General features: G+C 50.2%; 1 protein-coding gene across 4 annotated transcripts in view; it reads left to right on the plus strand.

The window, feature by feature from the left end:
- Positions 1–25873, plus strand: part of LOC119954232 (thyroid hormone receptor alpha) — a 403063-nt gene that overhangs the window by 241411 nt on the left and 135779 nt on the right. For all 4 annotated transcript variants that reach the window (XM_038779296.1, XM_038779295.1, XM_038779297.1 and 1 more), the window contains one exon: positions 22041–22258. In XM_038779296.1, coding sequence (XP_038635224.1) covers positions 22206–22258 — 53 coding nt within the window. In that variant the 5' untranslated portion in view covers positions 22041–22205. The remainder of the gene's footprint in view (positions 1–22040; positions 22259–25873) is intronic.

Genomic DNA, 25873 nt, shown 5'->3' on the forward strand with positions numbered 1-25873 from the left:
CATGTCCCCAGACCCTGGGCCTTGGGATTTCTTGCCCAGTGTCATGACCACTGTGCCACCATCTTTCAAACTCCCCCGCCTCCCCCCCCCTCCCCCACCCTGCAATCCCCCTGCCCGAGAGCAAATGATATTGGGGAGTAGAGGGGCATTTGCAGAGTGCAGTCCTTTTTTCTTTACATACTTGGCAAACGGAAGCTGTGTTTGCTATCCAGGACAAGCATTTCTTCGGGGCATATCAAACTCGTGTTTGTGTTCTGTTGGCCCGATGAATGGGAGTACTCATCCGTCACCTGATCGTGGCATTAACTAAAGAATGCCTTGTGGTTTGAACTTTCCTCCCAATCTGTGCGAAAGATTTCCAGATAAACTTTTTAAACGCCACTTCCGTGATACACCCAAGAACTGAACGTTCTTTAGTTCTAAGAATTTGGGGATACCGCAATGGAGCTGGGGTGGATCACAAAATTAATTGTGAGGGGGGGGGCGGAGGTGAGATCCACGCAGACACGGGGAGAATGTGCAAACTCCACACGGATGGTGACCCGGGGCCGGGATCAAACCTGGGACCTCGGTGCCGTGAGGTAGCAGTGCTAACCACTGCGCCACAGTGCCGCCCTCGTCCTTACTCCTCTTATCTCTGTTTCTGCCTTTCTCACTTTTTTGGTGCTTGATTTTCCGTTCCCGTTTTTTTTCTGACTCTCTGCCCTGCAACCTGCTGCTATGATTTGTTTGTGATGTCATGTGATTAGCTCTCCTCTCTCTCTTCCTCTGATTCTTTGCTCGTCCGACATTCTGACTTCTGGCCCGCAACCAGTTTTTCCTCTCGCTCTCCCTTCCTTTCCTGTCTTTATTGTTTTCGTCCTTTTCTCTTCACCCTCCCTTGAAACTCCTACTCCCCTTACCTGTCTCCTTGCTGCTGTCCCTGAGCACTCTGCCCTCCTGGATTACGGCGCTATCCCTCCAACACTCCTCAAAATCCTCACCCTTGCTTTTGATCCCTCGCTCCACCCTGTGGGCGGGATTTAGCAGGCCTGTCAGTCGCAGACGCAAACCCCGTGGAGGCCACAAAATATGGCAAGAGGACAACAAAACGGGATTTGCGCTGGCGAGGTTTCAGAACGAGATCCTCCCGGGGCCCTCCCCCAAAGATGTAATCGGATTCGCGCTCAGGAAAGGTGTGGACCTGATTTGCATTGATTTGAATGTATTATAATGCCCTCCAGTCTCCATGACCAAGGAGGAGGAAGGAGGTGAGTACCCCCCTCTCCATCTAGTACCAGGGTGTCCAAGGGGACAGAGTTGGCTGGCCAGCTCCCGGGATTGGAGGGGTGGGGTGGGGGGGATGGGGGGGGAGGGTGGTCAGTGGTGCTGCAGTTTGCGGGCTTGCGGCATGGGGGTGGCGGCTGGTGCGTGTGGTCCTGAAGCTTGCTGCCTGTGTTGTTTAAAAGGTTCTTCGAGCGCTGCGTCAGCCTGCTGATTGTGGCTTGGGACTATGGTGCGGCCCTGGCTGCAGGTCACCCGCGGTGGGGGAAGGGTGTAATGGGGGTGAAGGAGGCGAGCCTAATGGGCTGGGTGGATGAAATCCCGAAAGAGAAGGCAGCACAATGCTAAGCTGGGGGGGGAGTGGGGTTTGGCGGGGGGGGGGGGGGGGGGGGGGATTGTTGGCGGGCGAGAGGGACCATGTGTTAAAAATGAATGCGGTCGTTTCCTAGAAGTCAAAAGTGTAAATGCCCGACAGCAAGGTGATGTCACAATGACGCAACCTGAACCCAGCGTCCTTCAGTCAGGGCATAACTCCTCCTTCCCCCCTTCTCTCTCTCTCTCTCTCTCTCCGCCACCAGGAAGAACAACCCATCCAGGAACTCCGTCGTGTCCGCCCACTTCCCGGGTGCTCTGACCTATAGAGGTGTCTGTGAAGAAACCTTGAACGCAGCTCTGACATCCCTCAGGGCAGAGACCAAGCTGCCGCCGCCCGAGTCCCTAATCTGTCCGATCTCCCGGGAAGCCACCTCTCTGATTTTGGTTCATTTCTTGCAGCAAAATTTTATCGATTCTTTCTCCTGCCAATCCTGATTGTTAAATTGCTCAGAAGGCTGTCACAATCGGTGTGTGAGATACTCTTCCCACTCTTGTCAGCATCAGAACGTCAGTGCCACCTTCAAGGTTTTTCCCTCTCCCTGCTCTCCTGCCTTCCCACTTTACTGACTAATCCTTTCACGTACAACTCACTCTTCTTCTGCCCTGGGCCTTGTCCAAATCCAGACTCTTCTTCCAAGGTTTCTGCACTCGTCCGTGTGCCCTTTGCTCCGGAGATTACTGGAATCTGCTGCACAAGCTGGAAAGCGGCAATTGCTACAGTGCTGCACATCCAGGGCTGCTGCACTAAACGCCAACCTGAATCATTATTTCAGAATAGAAGGAAAGATTTGCACTTCTGTAACACTGTTCACAAGCAGCAGACTCCTCAAAGCACTTTGCAAGGCTGAAGCGTCGACGCAGTTGGGATGTAGGGAGTGCGGTTGCCGATTTCCGCACAGCAAGCTCCAACACACCAGATCAGCAGATTTGTGATGTTGATTGAGGGACAAAGATTGGGCCCGGGGAGAGAGGGAGAACTCCCCTGTTCGTCTTCAAGATAATACCTTTGGGATCTTTCACATCGAACCGAGAGGGAGCAGACAGGGCCTCGTTTTGACGTCTCATCTGAAAGACGGTGGGCGGGATTGTCTGTTGCCCGACGCTGACATCGGGAGCGGCGATCGGACAGAGAATAACTCCCAACGGCGAAATCGCGGCAGACGCCGGTTTGACGCTGATTCGCAATGCTCCACCCCCTCCAAATTGGCACCATCGCGACGCGCGCCATGCGCAGTTGCAACCGTGTTCGCATCTCATTATCGGGCCCACCCGCGGTGCTCCGCCTCCGATGGGCCGAGTTCCCGACGCCGTGGTCCACGTGTGGTCTCAACAGTGGTGAGCCTGGCGTGGCGGCTGCGGAGAAAGAGAGAGAGAGGGCGTACAGAGTCCAGCACCGCCACACTTCACCGATAGTCGTGCCGCTGGCCGGAGGGCGGCTGCCAGGGCTGGGGGGGGGGGGGGGGGCGGAGTTGGGCTGTGGGGCCGGGGTGGACGGGTACGCGATCCAGCACAATCGGCGCCATCTTTTCTGGTGCGATTGGTGTGTGCGTGGGAGGTGTAAGTGCGGCTGCAGCTTGTCAGCCCTGCACGTGTCCAGCACGGACCTGCGATTCTCCCACTGTTTTCCACGTGTTCCGTGGGTATTTCACGCGGTGCCGGTGCTAGCCTCACACCGTGAGCGGAATCGATGCGGGTGGGGCATCGAATTTTCCATTGGGGAAGTCCACAGATCCTCCGTTGCCGTCAGCACTTGGACGCAGGAATGGAGAATCCGGCCCACATTTCCGATGACACAGAACCTCGTCAGCGCTGCCCTGGACTGTCAGCCTGGATTCTGATGCGCAGGTCCTGGAGGGGGCTGGGTAACTACTCCTGACTTGAGTGAGGGTCCAACTACCCGAGACAAACTGACAACCCGCCAAAGGGACAGGCCCCAAGGAAAGGGGTCCGACAGATCCACTCCTTAAAGATAACCCTAATACTCCTTTAAAGACATTTAGGCATGGGGTAAATAGGAAAAATAACTCACCTTTTTGTTAAAACAAAGAACATATTAAGAGTCTTCAACTACCTGCAAAGTGTTAAAATAAGGATATCGAAGTATGTCCTCAGCTGAAGTAACTGGGGCCTGGCCAGGTCTGACTTGCAGCTATTTTTTCGAACACTTTTTTTCACAAATATTATTTTCTTTCCCCCCCCCCCACCCCCCAAAGTGCCTTTAATAGCTCGGTGCTAATGAAAGCAGCTTTAACAAAAACAGTTGGGTCCGGCTAAAATGATAATCTGTACACTTGACCGCTGATGCAAGGCTACCGACAGCACGGCCAAAGAAACTGGCAGCAGTTGCACCTGGAGGGTGGCCAGGGAGAGGCACAGGATGGGTAAAACATCGAGGTGACACGGGGAGTTGCACACAGGTTGCAGTTGTTCGTGGCTAGACGGCTCGATAGGGATTAAAGTTTCTCCATGCCAAGGGTCCACCTCTGCCACTAGTGGCTTAACACACAATCCAGTCTGTGCTGGCTTAACGGGGGGGGGGGGGGAGGGGGGGGGGGGGGGGGAGCCGGGACACCCCCATTTTAAGACCCACAGACACGGCTCCTGCTCCTGATCGCTGACTCGTGCGAGCGTGTGCACGTGAACAGTTTCTCGGTTGATAGCCTGCAGTTGGAATTTCGTCCCCCTCCCCCACGTCCCCTCTGCAGGCTGGAGGGGTTGGTGGCTGACTGCCAGGAAAGATAAGGGAGCACTAAACTTTGATAAGTTTTTCCGCGAACACAAAAACAAAACACAGCTAATACCACGATAAAGATTCCCTCAGCTTTCACTTTGACACCTGAAGTAAAATGTTGTCGCGATCGGGCCCAAATTCACTTTTTCACTGCTAGTCCATGAAGCTTATATGTCTGTGGAGACATGGCAACAGGCAAACGGATGGCTGCTACAACCAAGGACCTCTATCAGTTGATGAAGGGGCTTCACAGCTCACTGCTGATAGCAACAGCAAACAAGCAAGCATCGCCTTTACCTCTTCTTAAATAGTGCAGCAGGAACAGTAGTGCAGTGCGTATTTTCTTGGATAGTCATACGGAGGCCTCCGCTGGTAGGGGTGGTGCGGTGGCACAGTGGTTAGCATTGCTGCCTCACAGCGTCCGAGACCCGGGTTCGATTCCGGCCTCGAGTGACTGTCCGTGTGGAGTTTGCACTTTCTCCGTATGTGTGTGGGTTCCCTCCGGGTGCTCCGGTTTCCTCCCACAGTCCAAAGTTGTGCAGGTTAGGTGGATTGGCCATGCTAAATTGCCCCTTAGCGTCCAAAAAGGGTAGGTGGGGTTACGAGGATAGGGCCAGGGCAGGGGGCCTGGGTAGGCTGCTCTTTCGGAGAGGCGGTGCTGGCTCTGTGGGCCGAATGCTTCTTCCGCACCATCTGGATTTTATGATAAAATAGGCCTTCTGGAGAGATGAGTTCCATGGTGGCTGGTTGAAATTTAATTTTAATTAATAAGTCTGGAGTTAAATAGCTGGTATCAGTAATGGTGACCAATGCCTACTGTTTCATGGTAAAAACCTATCTGGCTCCCTAATAGCCTTTAAAGGCTATTAAAGGAAGGAAATCTGCCATTCTTACACGGTCTGGCCTACAAGTGACTCCAGTCTCAAACCAATGTGGTTCAACCACGCTGTGCAACGACCTGGAAAGCTATTCCGATGGGCTGCAGCGGTTCCAGGAAGCTATTTGCCGCCACAATCTCAAGGGCAATTTTGGTTGGGCAACAAATTCTGGCCTTGCCAACGATGCCCACATTGAGGAGGCAGTGCCGTAGTTGTATTATCACTGGGTTAGTAATCCAGAGACACAGGGCAATTCTCTGGGAGCCTGGGTTCGAATCTCACTCGGGCAGTTGGTGGAATATGAATTCAGTAAAAATCTGGAAATAAAAGTCCTCAACGATGACCATGGAACCATTGTCAATTGTTGTAAAAAAAAAAACTATTTGGTTCACTTATGTCCTTTAGGGAAGGAAATCTGCCGTCCTTCCTTAGTCTGGCCTCCATGTGACTCCAGATCCACAACAATGTGGTTGACTCTTAAATGCCCTCAGGAATGGGCAATAAATGCAGGCCCAGTCGGCGATGCCCACATCCCATCAACGAATAAAAAGAAAAAGATGAATGAATAAAATAACACAACCGTGCCTTGTGAGATTCCAGTAACGTTCAAAGCAGCTGCAGGGAGAAGGTGATGTCCACAACAGACGAGCGCAGCAGTGACAACACGTCAAAAGTACTCAGTTGACTGTGAAGCACTTTGAGGTGCCTCGATGTCATGAAAGGCAAGTTGTTGTTTCTGTAACGTGGTTGATGGAACCATCAATTCAGCGAACATGTGTATTTGGATCTGAACAGAGGCTTTAATACACTTACAATAGAGTCAGCCTATTCGTCGTTGAACTTCAGGTGAACTGGCAGGCTGGCTCTAAGGCACTGATCTTTATACATCGGTCCCAGGGGGAGGAGTCCTGGGCGGAGCCAAGGGAGGAGCCCAGTACAAATTCTCGCATACTCCCAGAGCGACTTCCCCTGGTGGTCGGATAGTGCAACTGCACTTACAACGGGTAGATAACGAACATATATCCATGGAGTGATATTGACAACTATATATAGTGTGAATCACATTCACCACAGTGGTGGGAGCTCCTTCCCGCTGGCACAGTGAATGGGGAAAATCGGCCTGAAGTGGGATAGTGGCAGCATAAACAATATGCCAGGTTTCCAGATGTGGTCTTCTTTAAATTCAGGATGGCTGGCAGAGTGTTCACAAAGCCCACAAACTAGCTTTAACTTGAACAAATCTATGAATTTTTAACACTACTAATTTGTATTCAACATGTAGTCCTAAATAATACACAGCTGATTACTAACATATAAACTGCACTCATCTGCAATGGATGTTTGTACTGTTATATTTTTTTAAAATTTAGAGTACCCAATTATTCTTTCCAATTAAGGGGCAATTTAACGTGGCCAATCCGCCTACCCTGCATGTCTTTTGGGTTGTGGGGGTGAAACCCACGCAGAAACGGGGAGAACGTGCAAACTCCTCACGTCAGTAACCCAGGGCCGGGATTCAAACCCAGGTCCTCAGTGCCATAGGCAGCAATGCTAACCACTGTGCCACCGTGCTGCCCTGTTTATACTGTTATAAACTATGATCTGCTCTTACTCACACCATCTTTACTTATATCTGTCCCTAGCTACTCTAGTGTCTCCCACGAGGCTTGGCATCAATGCCTTATATACTTGGAACTGAACCCCCTCTGTTAGCTATTCTAGACATTTCATTAACCCTTGCAGTTCTTACATGTATGATAATACCACACCAGAGAGCATCAATAACTCCACAGTACTGATTTGTCAGCCGGGGTCAGATGACGCTACCCACAGGGTCATTCACACCTCAGCTACACACAGCTTTTGGTGCTTTACCCGCCTTTGGCTTTGTTTTTGGCAAGGACCCTGCCTCCGACGGTGGGGAGGGTCAGCTTTGGCAGGTCCGGAAGATCAGCCTGCCATGCACGGCTGGAAACGCTCGCCCATGAACTCTGAGCAAAATTCTTCGTTTGCAAGACTATTTTCTCCCACCGGAGGCAAATTACAACGGAGAGCAGGAAGCGATTCTCTCTCCGCCGTCATGCAAATTTATGCGTGGCGAGGATTACGAGCTATTCCCGAGGGCATCCCACTATTGGGCTGCTATTTTGAGCAGGCAGCCCGAGAGTGAGGTCCTGCAGCTGGCTACCCCACCCCCGCATCGAAAACCCGCATCACCCACCACAGAGACATCCTAAATAGGGGGACCCCCCTCACAGAGATCCCCTAGATAGGGGGAACCCCCATAGATCCCGAGAAAAGTGACCCTTGTCTGGAAGAGCAGTCCAGAAAGAGGCAGTGAAAAACATTACTGTTGTAACACTCACCTGGGCAATACACCTCCTGGCTCATGATGTGGAGATGCCGGCGTTGGACTGGGGTGAGCACAGTAAGAAGTCTTACAACACCAGGTTAAAGTCCAACAGGTTTGATTCAAACACGAGCTTTCGGAGCGCAGCTCCTTCCTCAGGCTCCTTGGCTCAGACAGAGGAAGCAGCACGTGCCAGTTCCTGGAAAGAGAAACCAGTGACTTGTGTTTAAACCGCTCAGAACCTTGAGTTGCAAACCATTTATTAATTTCCCTTAGTAGGCTGTGATTGACAGCTTCCACATACACAGCTGTCAGCCTTGCGTAATTTATCTCCCTTCATAGTTCAGTAACTCCGAAGTGCTCTGACAATAAACATGAATCACTTCAAAGAGAGCTAAGTGCATTCCAATCTCCTCCTTTCACACTTGAATCATTTTGAAGTGCTCAGCTGTAAATTGACAGTGCAGGTCTGCCATTGTTGGGGGGGGGACAACAATAATAATAATAATCACTTATTGCCACAAGTAGGTTTCAATGAAGTTACTGTGTAAAGCCACTAGTCACCACATTCCGGCGCCTGTTCGGGGCGGCTGGTACGGGAAGTGAACCCGCGCTGCTGGCATTGCTCTGCATTACAAGCCAGCTGTTTAGCCCACTGAGCTATACCATCCCTAAAAGTGGCCCTCAGTTGGACTTTGGGGGCAACTCCCTTAGCGGGTTAACCTCGTTAGTGCCACGCTGGGAAATACCAGGAGTGATTCTCGCCCACACGGTTCGCGTTCCAGAGGGCCGGAGAATCACGCGGGCCCAGAGAATATGGTGCCTGGCCCGCTAAGCTGATGCAAAGGGGTCATTAAGACCCGTGTGCATCCATTTGTATCCTCCCGCTGGCGCGCGGGGGGGGGGGGGGGGGGGGGGGGGGGTGTGAACCCCGATCCAGTCCCCAGCAGGGGGCCGAGACATTGCAATCGGATCAGGGAAACGAGGAAAACGTTTTTTTTAACGCAGAGTTTGGTGGGTGTCTGGAATTCGCTGCCTGAGCTGGTGTTGGAGGCAGAGACCCTAAACTCTTTTTAAAAGCACCTTGGTCTGCCCCTTCAGTGTAGCTGCAGGCCTATGGGCTGGGTGCAGGAGGATGGGATTAGAAAGGGCACCGGGTGTCTCTGGATCGGCATGGACGAGATGGGTCGAATGCCCCCCCCCCCCCCCCCCACCCTTCCCCACACTGTGCTGTACCTTTTCTACGGCTCCATGGCAGACAGAGCTTCAGTTTAATGTCTCATCTGAAATATTGCAACCACACCAGCTTTCATTTCTCTGCTGAGGTCTAGGGACCCGAAGTGAACCTGGAGGCAGCGAGATCAGAACGCTGCCAACCGTGCCACAATAATGAACCCAATTCAACTTCAAAGACACTGAAAAGGAAAACAGAACGATTTTAATGTTCCTCATCCTGGAAATTAATCTTTAATTCCGCGGCAGCCAGAACAACAATCCTGGACAAGGTTGGCAGGCCTGCCAGGTACTAATGATTTATTTTTTGGACATTTTTGCTGGTTAAGTAGTTCACCAGATGCCTTACAAGCAGTAAAGAATCATTATCTCAGCTTCGTTAGTTGCCAGCATAGCGCACAGTGCTGGAGGAATGCTTTTATTTTTAGTATTTGTTCTCTGGATTCGCTTCTTTCAAAACCGCAAATCAATGCAATTTTGCTCACTGCTCAGGAACAGGCGTGAAAAATGTGGCTATGCCTCCTTTTTGTTTTGAAAGAGAAGGACTACTTGACCCCAGGGTATTCCCAGCCATTGGGACTTGTGTCTTACTGATCAGTTGCCAGACCCGGGCGAAGGCCAATCTTCACACTTTAAAGTTGAAAGAAATTACTTGGACGACGAGATTAATCAAAGAATAGTGGTTACAAGATATTGCTGAAAGGAAAGGCATGTCGCCAAAGCTTTTTGTGTTGCACTCATCGGGACAAACACAAGAATACCAAATTTCAAACAATCACAGCACAATAAGGAGAAGAAAGGGGTCGTTTTGAAATTTGGGGTGGGATTCTTCGGAAACCGGTGGGGCGGGCAACTCCGGCGCGAACGAGTGGCGTGAACCACTCCGGCGTCGGGCCGCCCTGTAGGTGCGGAGTGGTTGCCGCACAGAAGGGGCTTGGCGCCACACCAACCGGCGCCGAAGGGCCTCCGCCGACCAGCGCAAGTTGGTGCATGCGCGGGAGCGCCAGCGTGTGCTGGTGTCATCCCAGCGCATGCGCGGGGGGGGGTCATTCTCCACACCGGCAATGGGAGAGCCGAATCCAGCTCCCACGCCAAGAGATTTCAGATCAAAAATTTAGACTGACACTCCATTTCAATACATAGGGGGTGATGCACTGTGGCAAGTGCGGCCTTTCAGATGCATTGTTAAACCAAGACCCTGCCAGGCCCTCTTGGTTGAGCACAGAGGAACCCATGGCATTATTTTGAGGACGAAACTGAACTGGTCCAGGTAAATAAGGTGGCGTGGTGGCACAGTGGTTAGCTCTGCTGCCTCACAGCACCAGGGACCCGGGTTCAATTTCAGCCTTGGGTGACTTTCTGTGTGGCGTTTACATGTTCTCCCTTGTCTGCGTTTCCTCCGGAAGCTCTGGTTTCCCACCACAGTCCAGCGATGTGCAGTTTAGATGGATTGGCCATGCCAAATTGCCCCTCCGTGTTCAAAGTCTTGGGTGGGTGTTATACCTGCCCGGATCCTATTAGCTGGCACAATTGGTTACCCCATGTTCCTGGAGGAATTGATGCTCCCACAATGGAGAGGTGGGTGGGAGGGGTGCAATCATTAGCAGTGCAGCTGTATAAATAGAGCTGGCCAGTGTGATACCAGCTATAGAGAGAATCAGTAATGAATTGCTGGTACTCTGTACATACTGTTGTAAATAAAGTTACTTTTTGCTTGACTCTACGATGGGCCGAATAGCCTCCTTCTGCACTGTTGGGATTCTATGATTCTATGAAATACTGTGGCTACAAGAGTAGGTCAAAGGCTCGGCATCCTGCAATGATTAACTCACCTCCTGACTGCCCAAAACGTGTCCACCATCTACAAGGCACAAGTCAGGAATTAATGAAATACTCCCCATTTGCCTGGATGAGTACAGTTCCAATGATGCTCCACACCTTCCAGGACAAAGCAGTCCGCTTGATTGACACCCCACCCACAAACATTCACTCCCTCCACCATTGACGCACAGTGACAGCAGTATACACCTTCCATAAGAAACACTGCAGGAACTAACCAAGGCTCCTTTGGCAGAACATTCCAAAACCTACAACCGCTACCATCTAGGAGAACAAAGGCAGCAGATACCTGACAGCAAAGTCACTCACCATCCTGACTTGGAAACGTATCGCCGTTCCTTCACTGTCACTGGGTCAAAATCTAGGAACTCCGAGTCACGTTAAATACACTAGACCAGGGAATTGATGCTGCTGAGTGCCTGTTAGTCAATTTGTTCCAATTTGACATCTTGTAGGTGGGGCCACTGAGGAAATGAAGCCATCAAGAGAGCGCAAGTCTGTCCTTGAGTAAGGCTAATGGATAACCGTGATTGCAGGATCTAACGCTATTGTTATGGATTCTTGCCTGGGTTGACAGGCCATCATTTCACCATGCCAAATATTGAACACTGATTATTCATGGAAACCTCCATGTTCCTCGTGCCTCAATGCAGATCGAGGCAAAAGTAAGGCAAAAGGTACAAGATATATCTGCAGCTGAGAAATGACTAGGCACAGATCATAGAATTTACAGTGCAGAAGGAGGCCATTCGGCCCATCGAGTCTGCACCGGCTCTTGGAAAGAGCACCCTACCCAAGGTCAACACCTCCACCCTATCCCCATAACCCAGTAACCCCACCCAACACTAAGGGCAATTTTGGACACTAAGGGCAATTTATCATGGCCAATTCACCTAACCTGCACGTCTTTGGACTGTGGGAGGAAACCGGAGGAAACCCACGCACACACGGGGAGGATGTGCAGACTCCGCACAGACAGTGAGCCAAGCCGGAATCGAACCTGGGACCCTGGAGCGGTGAAGCATTTGTGCTATCCACAATAGGGAATGAACGTTGTTGACTCTGACTGTTGACCACTGAAATTTTGAGGCATTTCAAGGACATTTGATTACAATTTGAAGTTGATGGATTCTGACTGATTTCTATTTTAGAACTATTCGCGGGATATTCTGTGATGGCGGCAGAGGAGGCCAGCCATTGGCCAGTGACGGGATCTTTAGGCCCTGCTGCTGTCAATGGGGTTTCCCGTTGATCGCACCCTCCGCTGCCGGGGCTGCCGCCGACATGCCTGGAATTGGGAATTCGACTTTTTCAAATTCATTTGTGAGATGTTAGCGATGCTGGCTGGGCCAGTATTTATTGCCCATCCCTAATTGCTCTTGAACTGAGTGGCTTGCTAAGCAATTTCAGAGGACATTTAAGAGTCACCCATATTGGTTGGATGGATTTGTTTATTGTCACGTGTACTGAGGTGCAGTGAAAAGTATTTTTCTGCGGGCAGCTCAAACAGATCATTTAGTACATGAAAATAAAATAAAATAAAATCAAAGAAAATACATAATAGGGCAACACAAGGTACACAATGTAAATACATAGACACCGGCATTGGGTGAAGCATACAGGGGTGTAGTATTTCTTTAAATTTAGTGTACCCAATTCATTTTTTTCCAATTAAGGGGCAATTTAGCGTGGCCAATCCACCTAGCCAGCACATCTTTAGGTTGTGGGGGTGAAACCCACGCAAACACGGGGAGAATGTGCAAACTCCACACGGACAGTGACCCAGAGCTGGGATCGAACCTGGGACCTCGGCGCTGTGAGGCAGCAAAGCGAACCCACTGCGCCACTGGGCTGCCCAGGGGTGTAGTATTAATCAGGGCAATCCATAAGAGGGTCTTTTAGGAGTCTGGTAACCGCGGGGAAGAAGCTGTGGATCTAGGGTCACATGTAGGCCAGACCGGGTAAGGGCGGCAGATTTCCTTCCCTGGAGGACATTAATGAGCCAGATGGGTTTTTATGATAATGTGATATTGTGTTCATCATTCGACTTTTTAATTCCAGTTTTTTTCTTACAAGCGTACAAACAAAAGGCGGGGCTTTACAAGCGTAAAAATAAAGGGCGGGGCTTTACAAGCGTGCAAATAAAGGGCGGGGCTTTACAAGCGTACAAATAAAGGGCGGGGCTTTACAAGCGTACAAATAAAGGGCGGGGCTTTATAGTCCTGCCTGCCCCACATCTGGAAATTCCTCTCTGAGGTTAACAGACCTTTTGCTTGTCCACCAAGCTATCCCGTGACAATTCCCACGGTGGGTAGGACCAGAAGATTTAGGTCAATGACAGAAGAATCTCTTTGCTCCATTCAGCCTAGGCCGTGACCATTGTGCAGAACAATATACAGATTCTCTGTTCCAGAATCCAACCGCATGATCTCCAGGAAGGGATGCTTAGGAGCAGATTAAAAACCAAGTCAGTCAGGGAGAGCGAGTGGAAAGAGATTATGCATCATTCCTACCCAACCCTGCGATCACTCTGGTCCTGTGCAACAAAAGCAGAGCATAGGCGAGGCAGCAGTAACTCTGTGTCCTGTGGGAGATGCCAAATCCGCCCCAGGTCTCATTAATTGAGATTCACTGACGACACTGAGGCAGCCTACGGATGATCTGCTACAGACGGTCAGGCAGGGAGGGGTGGGATAAACAGCCAGATCCTGGGATGAGGGGGTGGGAAGGGGGGAAACATGCTGTAAGATGACGTTGCGGGGGAAGAAGCAAGTCAGGGCAGGGCCCTACACATAACGGCAGCCGGCTGGAGTCAATTCTGAGTCCAGCGGGATGAGGCCTGCTTCCCCTTGGCCCACGTTCGGTGTTTTTTTCAGTCCCCTCCCAAACTCCATGAAGTCCAACATCCTCTAAAGCTCAGAGATTGTCGATTCCACTGATCGTTTTAGCAGGTGTTTTCCTATTTTGTTGGCAGGGAAATTCATTTCTATGCGGACGAGCATAAATTCCACTGTCTCGAAAAAAACCTCAGCACGTTCACATGCACCAGTCAAAAGCTGGGGAGCCAGTTTACGTCGGGGCTGACCGAGCTAAATGGATTCAGATCATTTCATTTCGGTCCCCAATTCTTCAATGTGACCTTTTGTTTATTCATTCATGGGATCGGGGTATCTCTGGCCAAGCCAGAATTTACTGCGAATCCCTAGTTGCCCTCGAGAAGGTGGTGGTGAGCCGCCTTCTTGAACGAATGCAGTCCATCTGGTGTAGGTACACCCACCGTGCCGTTAGAAAGGAATTCCTGGATTTTTGACCCAGCAACAGTGAAGGTACGGCGATATATTTCCAAGTGTAGTAATCCACGGGAGGCAGGAGTTCCGTCACCACACCAATATTTATTTACAATAACGATATTACAGGAGCAGCTACAAACAGTGCTGCTAGCAGTCCAGTCAACTTAAGACTGGCTCACAAAGCCTACACAGGTGATTATATGGGCCCCCTCAATGAGCTATCATTGAGGGAGCTCATACTCCAATTGGCCAACCAATAAAGCCAATTGGAGTTCATTACACCAAGTCTAGACGGTGTGTAGGTTCTGGAGGGGCCCAAGGCGTGGTGTCCCCCCTCCAGGTGCTCCGCAAAGTATTCATCCAGAGACGACCGGTACACTGGGGAGACTAAACGCAGACTGGGTGGCCGCTTATGCAGACTGCCTCTATCGTGTGATAAATTCGGCTGAAGAAAATTCAAAAGACATAAAAGAGCAATAAATAGATTGTGGAGAAATAGTAAACAAAAAGAAAGGCGGACAACTTTACACTTCAAACAGAGTCATCTCTTCCCCTGTGCACTGGCCCCAGTCCAATTCGATACGCAGCCCCTTCCTCCAATCGGTCTGCTGCCTCTCCATGAGGAAATGAGCTTCAGCTTCATCCCCATGTTACCTGTGTTAGGGGCATGGAAGGTGCGCGAGGGCAGATGAAGAGAGCTCTGAATTCCTCAGGATTCTGGCAGTCGTGCTGCACTGTGTTCAGCCTGTTACCACGGGACAAAGCAACAGCTGTGCTCAGTCAAAACATCACAAGAATAGCTGTGGGGGAGGAGATGGGGGGGGGGGAGACATCGATTGGCCCGAGACTCATACTTGCGAGTAGGGATCGTCCAATCCTTGTCACAACCCATTCCAGACACGTGAGATCTTCCTCTCTGCTACAGATCTACTTTTCTAATGAGGTGCACTTTCCCTTGTTACAAAGTTTCTGGATCTTCATATAAGCATTCTTCCCACTGGAAAATATTGGGAAGGATTAGCAGGCTGATTATCAACCTGCTGAACTGCATCATGAACATCTGTGGTGAACAAATACTCGAGTGGGATTAAACTGGGAGTTTCTTGCTCAGAGGCAGGGATGTTATATATCGAATGACAAGACCTTCATGTTATAGAATTGTGATTATGAGCGTAGGAAATAGGAGCAGGAGTAGGCTTAAAGGACAACTTAATCATTGAGAGACACCTCTGTCGTATCTGCTACTTCATGTAGTAGTTTTGGCTTTGTACTCACACTTGCCAAACTTTCAATGACGCTTGGAAAGCATCTATCACTTCACAGTGCCAAAAGCAATCATCATCCTTCCCTTGCAATGTCAGGTTCAATTAGTTTAGAATTGAAAAGATGTCTGCAAGGTAAGATATATTTAGCATCCAACTCTCATTTGCCAGTATTTCCCTGCATGTAATATACATGGGTTTTGCATTCTGATTTGCACTGGCACAATCAACAAAGCCATACCGCCAGAAATCATCTTTATATTGCTTTGTTCCTGATTTCAGTTTCTTCTGAATGGGTTCTTCACCAAAGGCCCTGGAACTCTGTACAAAGCTCACACCAACACTGCTTTGTCCTGCCATAGACTTTCCTAAAGCAGCTCTCTCCAGCGGATTCATTTGTGCCATCCTGTGTCTCTAGCTCTCTCTTTCTTATTACAGAATGACCCATCTTCAATTCTTCACACAGTCCTATTGCTTGCTTGCTGGCCGCTAAAAAATGGAGGAATCTCCGCGATGTCGCACCCAAAGCACAGGATGATGATGGCTTCCGGCACTTTGAAGTAATAGATGCTTTCCAAAAGTCATTGAAAGTTTGGCACCTGAGTCCACAGCCGCCACACCAGCATCCCGACCGGCAATAGGTGGTTAGTTTCACGCCGTCGAGAACTCGGACGGTCGGGAGCGGAGGATCGCTGGGTGGGCCTCTGTCAATGGGTTCCCAACCGCGCGGCGTACTCCGTGATCACGGCGATTCTCGGGTCCCGGAGAATTGCCGGACCGGTGCCGCGCCCGATTTCGACGTGAAAATGGATTCTCTGCTCCTGCTCCAAACGCGGTTTCGGCGCGGAGCTGCGGAGAATCCAGCCCCCACTATCTGTTGAACAAAAGATCCTGATGGGCTACTTTTTAAAACTGTGAGCTAGCTGAGCCCGTCAAACATCAGTACGTCAAGCAGAGCATTTGTAATCAATGAATTACCACCACAGGCGTGATGGACGGAATGGTTTACTTCAGTTCTAGCCCATTATGAAAGATTCTAGGTGTTGATAGACAGAACAGGAGGGATCGGGCTTGTCAGGTTTATTGGAGCGCTACCTTGCTTTTCACAGTGAATCATAAGACCATAGGAGCAGAATTAGGCCATTCAGCCCATCGTGTCTGCCCTGCCATTCGATCATGGCTGATATGTTTCGCATCTCCATTCTCCTACCTTCTCCCTGTAAGCCTTCCCCTTATGAATCAAGAACCTATCTATCTCTGTCTTGAATACACTCAGTGATTTGGCCTCCACAGTCTTCTGTATCAATATGGTGCTGGCTCGTCCCTGATCCATCTGTCCTACCGCTCTGATAGCTTTACATTAAATGGGCGCTTAGAGACCCTGCTTCTTTTTGCAGTACACATGTTGCGAAAATGGTGCAAGTGTTTTTGGCTGTGAGTTGGTGCTGTACCTCTGGTGTTACTTTAGGGTGAGAAGGTGGCTGATAAACGTATGAGCCCTTGGGGTAACTGCTCTTTCCCCCTTACTGATGTTAATTATAATTCTCTTAGACATTTACTGTGAAGATGCAATGCTCATTTTTTTTAACTGTAAATGTCTGAGGTTATTTTTAACGTTGTCCTTGCAGCAACTCGTTCTGTGACCCTGAGTCACATATCTGTGGATTTGTGTTATTGTTCTTTACGGGGTTTTTCTATGTTGCAGATCCCACCATCTCTATCTGTGAAGCTCAAATTGATATTGCCTTTATTTTGAAGCAGAAATGGCCATGATCAGGACAAGGCCATGCTTGTTTGGAATTCAAAACATTTTTTTTTTCAAAGTCTTGTGCATTGAGTTTCTGCTGCGGATGCTAAATAATTCAATTCAGATCGATGTACAAGTTCAGAAAGGAGGAATAAATTGATGAATCTTTTCTCATTTCAATGTTTCCTTATGTTCTTAATGCTTCAGAATCGGAAGATTCGCCACAGCGTGGAAGCAAGGTGTTTGTGACATTACTCAACCTAGTTTTAATTGCGTTGCAGTTTCATTTTAAAAGCGAGAGGCGAGCCTTTGTCAAGATTCTCCGTTCATGTCTTGCAGTCGTTGTCACTCGCTCAAGTGGAGAATGCTAAGTTGCGAGGAGAGTCAAAACACTCTGGTTCACCTCCTTCTGGAAAGTGCCTTTACGAAGGATGCCTGGAGAGAGATGCAGTGGTGTTTGTTGGGTTTCCTCCGCGTGCTCCGGTTTCCTCCCATAGTCCAAAGATGTGCAGGTTGGTTAGGGTTCCGGGGATAGGGCGTTGGAGTGGGCCTGGGTAGGGTGCTCCTTAGGAGGGTCGGTGCAGACTCGATGGGCTGAACGGCCTCCTGCTGCACTGTTGGGATTCTATGGATCCCGAGCAGCTCTGTGACACAGTATTCTGTGCTCTCGGCTGTTCCTGCAAATGCCCACTGAGATAAACATCAACTGTAGCTCGAGGATCATCAACTCGGTGAAAGACTCTCTTTGGTCTACCTGAAGCGTGTTGGTCTTCCAGTGCAAAGAGCAAGTGTTGCAGACTGGCACATTCCGAGGTCCAGGACTATGTGCTGAGCACTGAAGCTTGGGGCTGCCATTGTGGAAACGTAATGGGGAAAGGTCCCTGTTTGGGTGGTGTTGGTTACTGAATGGGTTTGTTAAAGAAGTCTTTGTCCTCTTCTGTATGTTCACCGCAAGTCTTTAGTAACTACGTGTATTTATATATGCAGTGAAGAGCACAGGCTAGTACTTCCATGTCTCTGCCTTCAGAACTCTGCTCAACACCACCCGGATGCTGGGTCTGGATCATATGCCTTCTTACATCACTGTGTGAGCGGTCCTACATTAACCCAGTATGTACCAGACTCTACAACCTTGCCGGTGGCCTTTCAGCCAAAATACACTGAGTGGGTGGGACAATTTGTTGAACCCCCTTGAATTGTGTGCCAGATATGAAATGAAAATGAAATGAAAATCGCTTATTGTCACAAGTAGGTTTCAAATGAAGTTACTGTGAAAAGCCCCTAGTCGCCACATTCCGGCACCTGTTCAGGGAAGCCGGTACGGGAATTGAATCCGCGCTGCTGGCCTGCCTTGGTCTGCTTTAAAAGCCAGCCCTTTAGTCCTGTGCTAAACCAGCCCCAATATTGAATGTACTTTGTGAATATCAAGAGTATTGAAATTGTACTGAGGCACCTCAGAGAGGAACATGTTGTGTGAAGGAAAGTTCAATTCTATCGCTTTTCTGTAACTTTTCAATTTGAAATGTGTACTCCCCATGCTATATGCCTGACATGGTATTTACATGGTAAATATTAAGAGCATTACAATTGAATAGAACAACCTAAGGAATGGAACATACTGGATAGAGAAAGGTCAAATTGTATTGCGCTTTCTGTAATTTTCGAGTTTAAAATTTACTTTTACAAATTTGATGTAAAACATAGGGGCGGGATTCAACATTGCCCGACGCCGATATCGTGATTGGCGATTGGGCGGAGAATCAGACGCCCAAAGTGGGGACTGCACCAGTTTGGCAACGGTTTCCTAGTCTCCACCCCCTCTGAAATGGTGTCAGCGCGTTGGCGTGTCATCAGAAGGCCCTCCCCCGATGTTCCACCCTCGATGGGCCAAGTTCCCGACTGCACGGGTGAGGTGTGGTCTGAGCAGTCAGGAACCCGCCGTGGTGGCTGTAGACTGTGCCGAGCGCTGCCAGTTGGCCAGGAGCCATGCTGCTGGCCGGAGGGGCTTCTGCGAGGGCTGGGGGGACTGGTGGGTGGTGGCCAGGCCGGCGTCGGCACTTAGCCGCAGAATCAGAGAACCCAGCCCTATATTTGCGGGGAAAGAAAATTGAAGGGAAAGACAACCCTAGGCCTTTGCTAGCTGCCAGCGCAGCATTAATGCAGAGTTAATAGACCTCTCAGACCGGTGAGCCCTGAGAATTAAAGACTCAAGTGGTGGGATTCTCCCAACGGGCGGCTAAGTGCTAATGCCGGAGTAAAAACGGGAGTGTTTTACTCCAGCGTCGGCACCTGTTCCGGGACCCCATTCTGCAGCCCACAGGGGGCTAGCACGGCACTGGAGCGGCCTACGCCGCTCCAGCTGCTGATCCTGGCCTGAATCCAGCGCCGCGGGGTCTGCGCATGCGCAGTTGGGCCGGTACCGACTAGCGTGTGCGCAGTGGCCTTCTTCCCCGCGCCGGCCACAACGGCAAATGGCGGGGGGGCTACAGGAGCCGGCGGGGATGAAAGGAGGCCGGGGGGGCAGAGAGGCTGGCCCGCCAATCGATGGTCCCTGTTCGCAGGTCAGACCACTACAAGCCGCCCCCGGACTCTTCAACGCTGAGGACCCGTCGGCTCAGAGGATGTTAGAACGGCGCCGGCGGGACTCGGCTTTTTGTTGACGGCCACTCGGCCCATCCGAGCCGGAGAATCGACGCGCCAGCCCGGGCCGGAGAGTCGGTACATACCCCGGCCGGTTCTGCGCCGACCACGCCGGTGCCAATGGCACCGATTCTTCACATTGCTGAGAATTGCATCCCGCCATCGGGGCAGCGTCGGGTGGCACTGCGCCAATTCTCCGACCCTCCCCCCCAATAAGTCTATTGATTCAGAGAGATTTGGGAGAAACGGGAAGGATCTAATAATGGCCGAAAAATTACCAAACGGCACCAGCAGCGGCTAAAGGCTGTGCTTGGCTTCTCTTTCCCCATCAGTGATTAAAGTTATTATATTGTGTGAGACAGTTGCTATGCATGTGGATTTCCAGGCTTCATTATTCTATCAACCAAATGTTTATAATACAGGAGCATGACACTTTTCATCTTGTCAACCGGTCCCATTATAATGTTCCTGTTGTGTGATCACCCATTGTCATGAAACAACGGCGCCTCCTCGCGCTGGTAAGTGACACAAAACTTAATAGAAAAGCGTCTGCTACAGTTAATAGTGGACAATTGAAGGTAAGAAATCATCACCGGAATTAATGTGGTGTCTTACACTGGATGTATCACCGGTTTCGTTGTTAAGAGCCTCATTTTCCAGTTCAGTGCTCAGGCCCTGGTTGTGCCGGGTACATCAATCCCAAGCAGTTAGGTGAGCGGTGCAGGAGGGAGGGTTCTGGATGGGAATTGTTGGTCTGACCAATTGCAACCTCAGGGGCTGAAAACTCAGCAAAGGAGCCTATTCTTGGTCACTATCCACTTCACACAGGTAACACTACTTCCTGTGGACCACAGTTCAATTGGCCACCAACAATTAACACCAGTCACATGTGAAGACTGCTAATGCGGGGAAGTCACTAGAATAGCAACTTATATTTATATAATGTTTTTAATATAATAAAATATCCCAAGGTGCTCCCCAGGACACCTATTAAAAGTAGAAAACGAGTCAGGTAGGTGGTAGAGGCAGGCACGATAGCATCATTTAAGATGTATCTAGACAGATACATGAATGGGCAGGGAGCAGAGGGATACAGATCCTTAGAAAATAGGCAACAGTTTTAGATAGAGGATCTGGATCGGCGCAGGCTTGGAGGGCCGAAGGGCCTGTTCCTGTGCTGTAATTTTTCTTTGTTCTAACACGTCAATAGACCAGATGACCGTATTTTAAGGAACACTTTGAAGGAGGAAAGCGGGACGGGGAGGTGGAGGGAGGGAATTTCAGGGCTGGGGGCATAGGCAACTGGGGCATGGCCACCCAATGGAGGAGCGATTAAAATCCAGGATGCTCAAGTGGCTAGAACTAGATGAACGCATATATTTTGGGGACTAGAGAGTACAAAGGTGGGGGAGGGGCAAGGCCCAGGAGGAATTTGATGATGAAAACGGGGATGAGAGTATACATGAGTCAATGAATACAATAGTGATGGGTGAACAGGAATTGCCGTGTTTTTAAAAAAATTATCGCCCATCCGTGCCCTTGAAGGGGAAGTTAAGAGTCAACCACATTGTGGTGGTCACATGTAGGCCAGACCAATCAAGGATAGCAGATTTCCTTCCCTAAAGGGCATTAGTGAACCCAGATGGGGTTTTACACCTACCAACAATGGTTTCATAGTCATCATTAGACTTTTAATTCTAGATTCTTCTTGAATTCAAATTTTGCCATCCCATGGTGGGATTCAAACCTGGTCCCCAAAGCATTATTACCCTGGGTAAATTGATTACTAGTCTGATGACAATCCACACACCGCTGCTTCACTGCCTCTGAAGATAACCTCAAGTTTATGGAAGCCAGTCAGGAGTGTGTTGGGATGGTTGGGAACGAAGATTGGAGCGCAGCCAAAAACAATAACCAGAGGACTTCAATTACCAACAGAACTGCGGCACGGTGGCACAATGGTTGGTGCTGCTGCCTCATAGTACCAGGGGCCTGGGTTCAATTCCAGTTTGGTAACTGTGTGTGTGAAGCTTGCACATTTTCCCCGTGTCTGTGCGGGTTTCCTCCGGATGCTCCGGTTTCCTCCCCCAGTCCAAAATGTGCAGGTTAGGTGGATTGGACATGCTAAATTGCCCTTTAGTGTCCAAAAGATGTGCAGGTTAGGCGGAGTTATGGGGAAGGGGTGTGTGCCTGGTTGGGTGCTCTTTCAGAGGGTTGGTGCAGACTAGGTGGGCTGAATGGCCTCCTTCTGCACTGGAGGGATTCTATGAACTGTACCACAGCAAGAGATGCTGTCATTGATAAGACAAAGCCAAGGATTGGTCGAGGTGACTTTAATTGAAAAGTAATTGGCATCTATGATGTTTGTTACAGTCAGAATTTAACATTTTAGATAACGCATTCTCTGTTTTGTTTTGTTTTTCTTTCTGAAGGATTCCATTGTCCACAGTCCTAGCTGGGCTGTGTTAAGATCTGCAGAGGGGAGTTCTGCTACCAAATTGAGACAAGCATAATTGATAAAAGTGAGAAGAATGTGTGTGGCAGCCTGGCTGTGGACATTCACCCCCTTTGAGAGACACTGAATGGAACAGCCCTGAATGGAAAACACACCCAGCGAGCTCCCAGCTCTTCTGAAGGAGGATGTGGAAAGGTAAAGGATCTGAATTTGAAACAAAAAAGTTTTAAAAATCTTATTATATGGCTATATAGTGGGATAATGTGCCAAAATTAAAGAAACACAAGAGTAGGTGTGCGAAAGGTGTTGGAGCTTAAGGGGGAAGGTGGGTCACTGGACAAGTAATCCAGAGGCCCAGGCAAATGTTATGTAGTTGGTGGAATTTAAACATCTGGAACATAAAACTAGTCTCAATAATAGTGACCATGACATCTATCATCGATTGTTGTGAAAAAAAACCATCCGATTCACTAATGTTCTTTAGGGAAGGAAATCTGCCATCTTTACCCGGTCTGGCCTACATGTGGCTCCAGACCCACAGCAACGTGGTTGACCCTTAACGGCCTTCTGAAATGGACCAGCAAGCTACTCAGTTCAAGGGCAATTCGCCATGGCCAACAAATAGTTAGCTTTGGTTGCTGGGATGACAGTTCAATAGGTCGCCAACACTTACTGTCCAGCCGCGCCCACATCCCATCAAAGAGTTTTTAAAATATCAAGCGAAAAGAATCCAAGGTCAGCAGGATGAGTGAGAGGAGGGGTGTTGAGGAACCCGACGTACACGTCACATCTCGAAGACATTCTGGGCCGTTTTACGGGTGGGCTTTTCCAGTCATTGAACTTTTATCTGGCCCACCACATCTGCCACGGAGGGACCCCATGTGCTGGGGTGGAAAATCCATATATTCATTCCTGGGCATCCCTGGCAAGGTCAGTACTTCTTGTACATCCCTAATTCCCCTTGAGCACAATAACAAGTCAACCACTATGCTCTGGATCTGGAATCACATGGAGGCCAAACCTTCCCAAGGGGCAGCAGATTTCCTTCCCTCAAGTGCATGAGCGAACCAGACGTGTTTTTTACAACAATCAACGATAGTTTCATGGTTACCGTGACCAAGAATAATTTTTAATTCCAAATATTTTTTTTTAATTAGTTGAATTTATGAATTGAATTTAAATTCCACTAGTTGCCATTGTGGGACTGGAACCTATGTGCACAGAGTGGTAGCCTAAACCACTAGATTCCCAGGCTACTGAAATTACCACGACACCACCATCTCCCTTGAAATGTACCCAAGATCCTTTGCTTTGTTCATACCGATGTGATTCCTCCCTCCCCACCGTCCCACCACCACTTCCTGTGTCTTTGGAATCCCTCTTGTCCTCTCCAACGCTGAACAACGTCAGAACCCTTGCTGTCTACCTCTTAGCCTCCCAAACCTGTCTGCCGTTGGAATGTAACCCTGGCTGTTTAAAAATCTCCTAGTCTCCACTTGACATCATGTAATGTCCGGTGTCGGATTTAGCTTGTGGCAAGAAACTACTGACTTTCAAAATTGCTGATTGGTTTTGCCCGTCAGAATATATAAAGTACAAAGATTCTGGGTGTCATGCGGAGGAGTATATCCATTACGGAGAAGATGGATGCTGACGTCCAGGAACAGAATGGCCCCATGTTTGTTCTGTAACCCTATTATTCTATGAGCACAAAGCATAAATATTTAGTGGAGGGTAATATAAAATTAATGACTCATATCATTTTGTAGGCACGAGTGTTGGAATATACTCTTGTATGAAAATTGTTGGCTGTGTAAATTCATGCAAACCTAACTTAGGAGTTCAGACTTTCATTGGCCTTTATCGCTTAAGGATATTGAATGTTATGGTTGATTTTGTCATATATTTTTGAATTAAGTTGTGCACTGAACGTGTTTTGTTCAATCCTGTCCGATGTAGTGATGATTCATTAAGTATCTGATCTGAAAAATATTTTGTTTTGAACCAGCTGCTTGTCGTCATCAGTCAATAAATTGGAGAAATGATTCTCTGCGCTCTTCGACATTCCTGCCTTGTAATTGTGCAGTAGGCGAATTTTCTTGTTGTCTGATTGTGCTGCTGGGAGGCGACTTGGACTGTTGTACTGTAGCAAAGGTGTTACGTAAATGCAACTTGTTGTAGGGACATTAATATATCTGGGGCCATAAGATGTAGGAGCAGAATTAGGCCATTCGGGCCATTGGGTCTGGTCCGCCATTCGATCATAGCTGATAGGTTTTTCATCCCCATTCTCCCGCATTTTCCCGGAACCCCTGATCTCCTTATTAATCAAGAACCTATCTATCTCTGTCTTAAAGATGCTCAGTGATTTGGCTTCTACAGCACTCTGCGGCAAAGAGTTCCACAGATTCACCACCCTCTGGCTGAAGAAATTCCTCCTCATCTCTGTTTTAAAGGATCGTCCCATCAGTCTGAGGCTGTGCCCTCGGGTTCTAGTCTCTCCTACCAGCGGAACCACCTTCTCCACGTCCATTCTATCTGGGCCTCTCAGTCGTCTGTGTGTTTAAATAAAATCCCCCTCATTCTTCTAAACTCCATTGCTAACAGAAACAGAATCCGCATATGACAAGCCCTTCATTTCCAGGATCATTCTTGTGAACTTCCTCTGGACCCCCTCAAAGGCCAGCAGATCCTCTGTTAGATACAGGGCCCAAAACTGCTCACAGTATTCCAAATGCTGCTGGTTTAGCACAGTGGGCTAAACAGCTGGTTTGTAATGCAGAACAAGGCCAGCAGCGCAGGTTCAATTCCTGTACCGTCCTCCCCGAATAGGCGCCAGAATGTGGCGACGAGGGGCTTTTCACTGTAACTTCATTGAAGCCTACTTGTGACAATAATCGATTATTATTATTATTATTATTATTATTAAATGGGGTACAACCAGAGCCTTATAAGTTCAATGCTCTCTCTATCAGTTTGTGTACCCAGAAAATAGGCGACTGCATGAAGCTGCATGAAAGCTCGCCACGTTTAACCAGTGCAAACAGCGCCGGCCCTAGGGTTGCTGGCGCCCCGGGCAAGCTGAACTTCAGCGCCCTCCGGGGGGGGGGGCGGGGCCGGGGGGGGGCGGGGGGGCCGAGGCGGGCGGGGGGGGCCGAGGCGGGCGGGGCCGAGGCGGGCGGGGGGCGGGGCCATGGGGGCAGGGCCGGGGGGGCGAGGCGGGGGGGGGCTGAGGCGGGCGGGGCGGGGCCGAGGCGGGGGGGCAGGGCCGAGGAGGGGGGCGGGGACGGGGGCGGGGCCGGGGGGGTGGAGGGGGGCTGAGGGGGCGGGAGCAGGGGGGGGGCAGAGGGGGCGGGAGCGGGGGGGGCAGAGGGGGCGGGAGCGGGGGGGCGGAGGGGGCGGGAGCGGAGGGGGCGGGGGGGGGCCGAGGCGGGTGGGGGGGGCCGAGCCGGGCGGGGGGGGCCGAGACGGGCGGGGCGGGGCCGAGGCAGGTGGGGCGGGGCTGAGGCGGGCGGGCGGGGCCGGGACGGGCGGGGCAGGGCCGAGACGGGCAGGGTGGGGCCGGGGGCGGGGCCCGGGGCGGAGGGGGCGTGAGCGGGGGGGGGCGGAGGGGGCGGGAGCGGGGGGGGCGGAGGGGGCGGGAGCGGGGGGGGGCGGAGGGGGTGGGAGCGGGGGGGCGGAGGGGGCGGGAGCGGGGAGGGCAGAGGGGGCGGGAGCGGGGTGGGGGCGCCCTGGGGGAGGGCGGCCACCGCGCATGCGCTGGTTGGCACCGGCCCAACTGCGCATGCGCGGGACCAGAGTCTCTGGCGC

Source organism: Scyliorhinus canicula, chromosome 19 (assembly GCF_902713615.1).
Source record: "Scyliorhinus canicula chromosome 19, sScyCan1.1, whole genome shotgun sequence".
Taxonomy (NCBI): domain Eukaryota; kingdom Metazoa; phylum Chordata; class Chondrichthyes; order Carcharhiniformes; family Scyliorhinidae; genus Scyliorhinus; species Scyliorhinus canicula.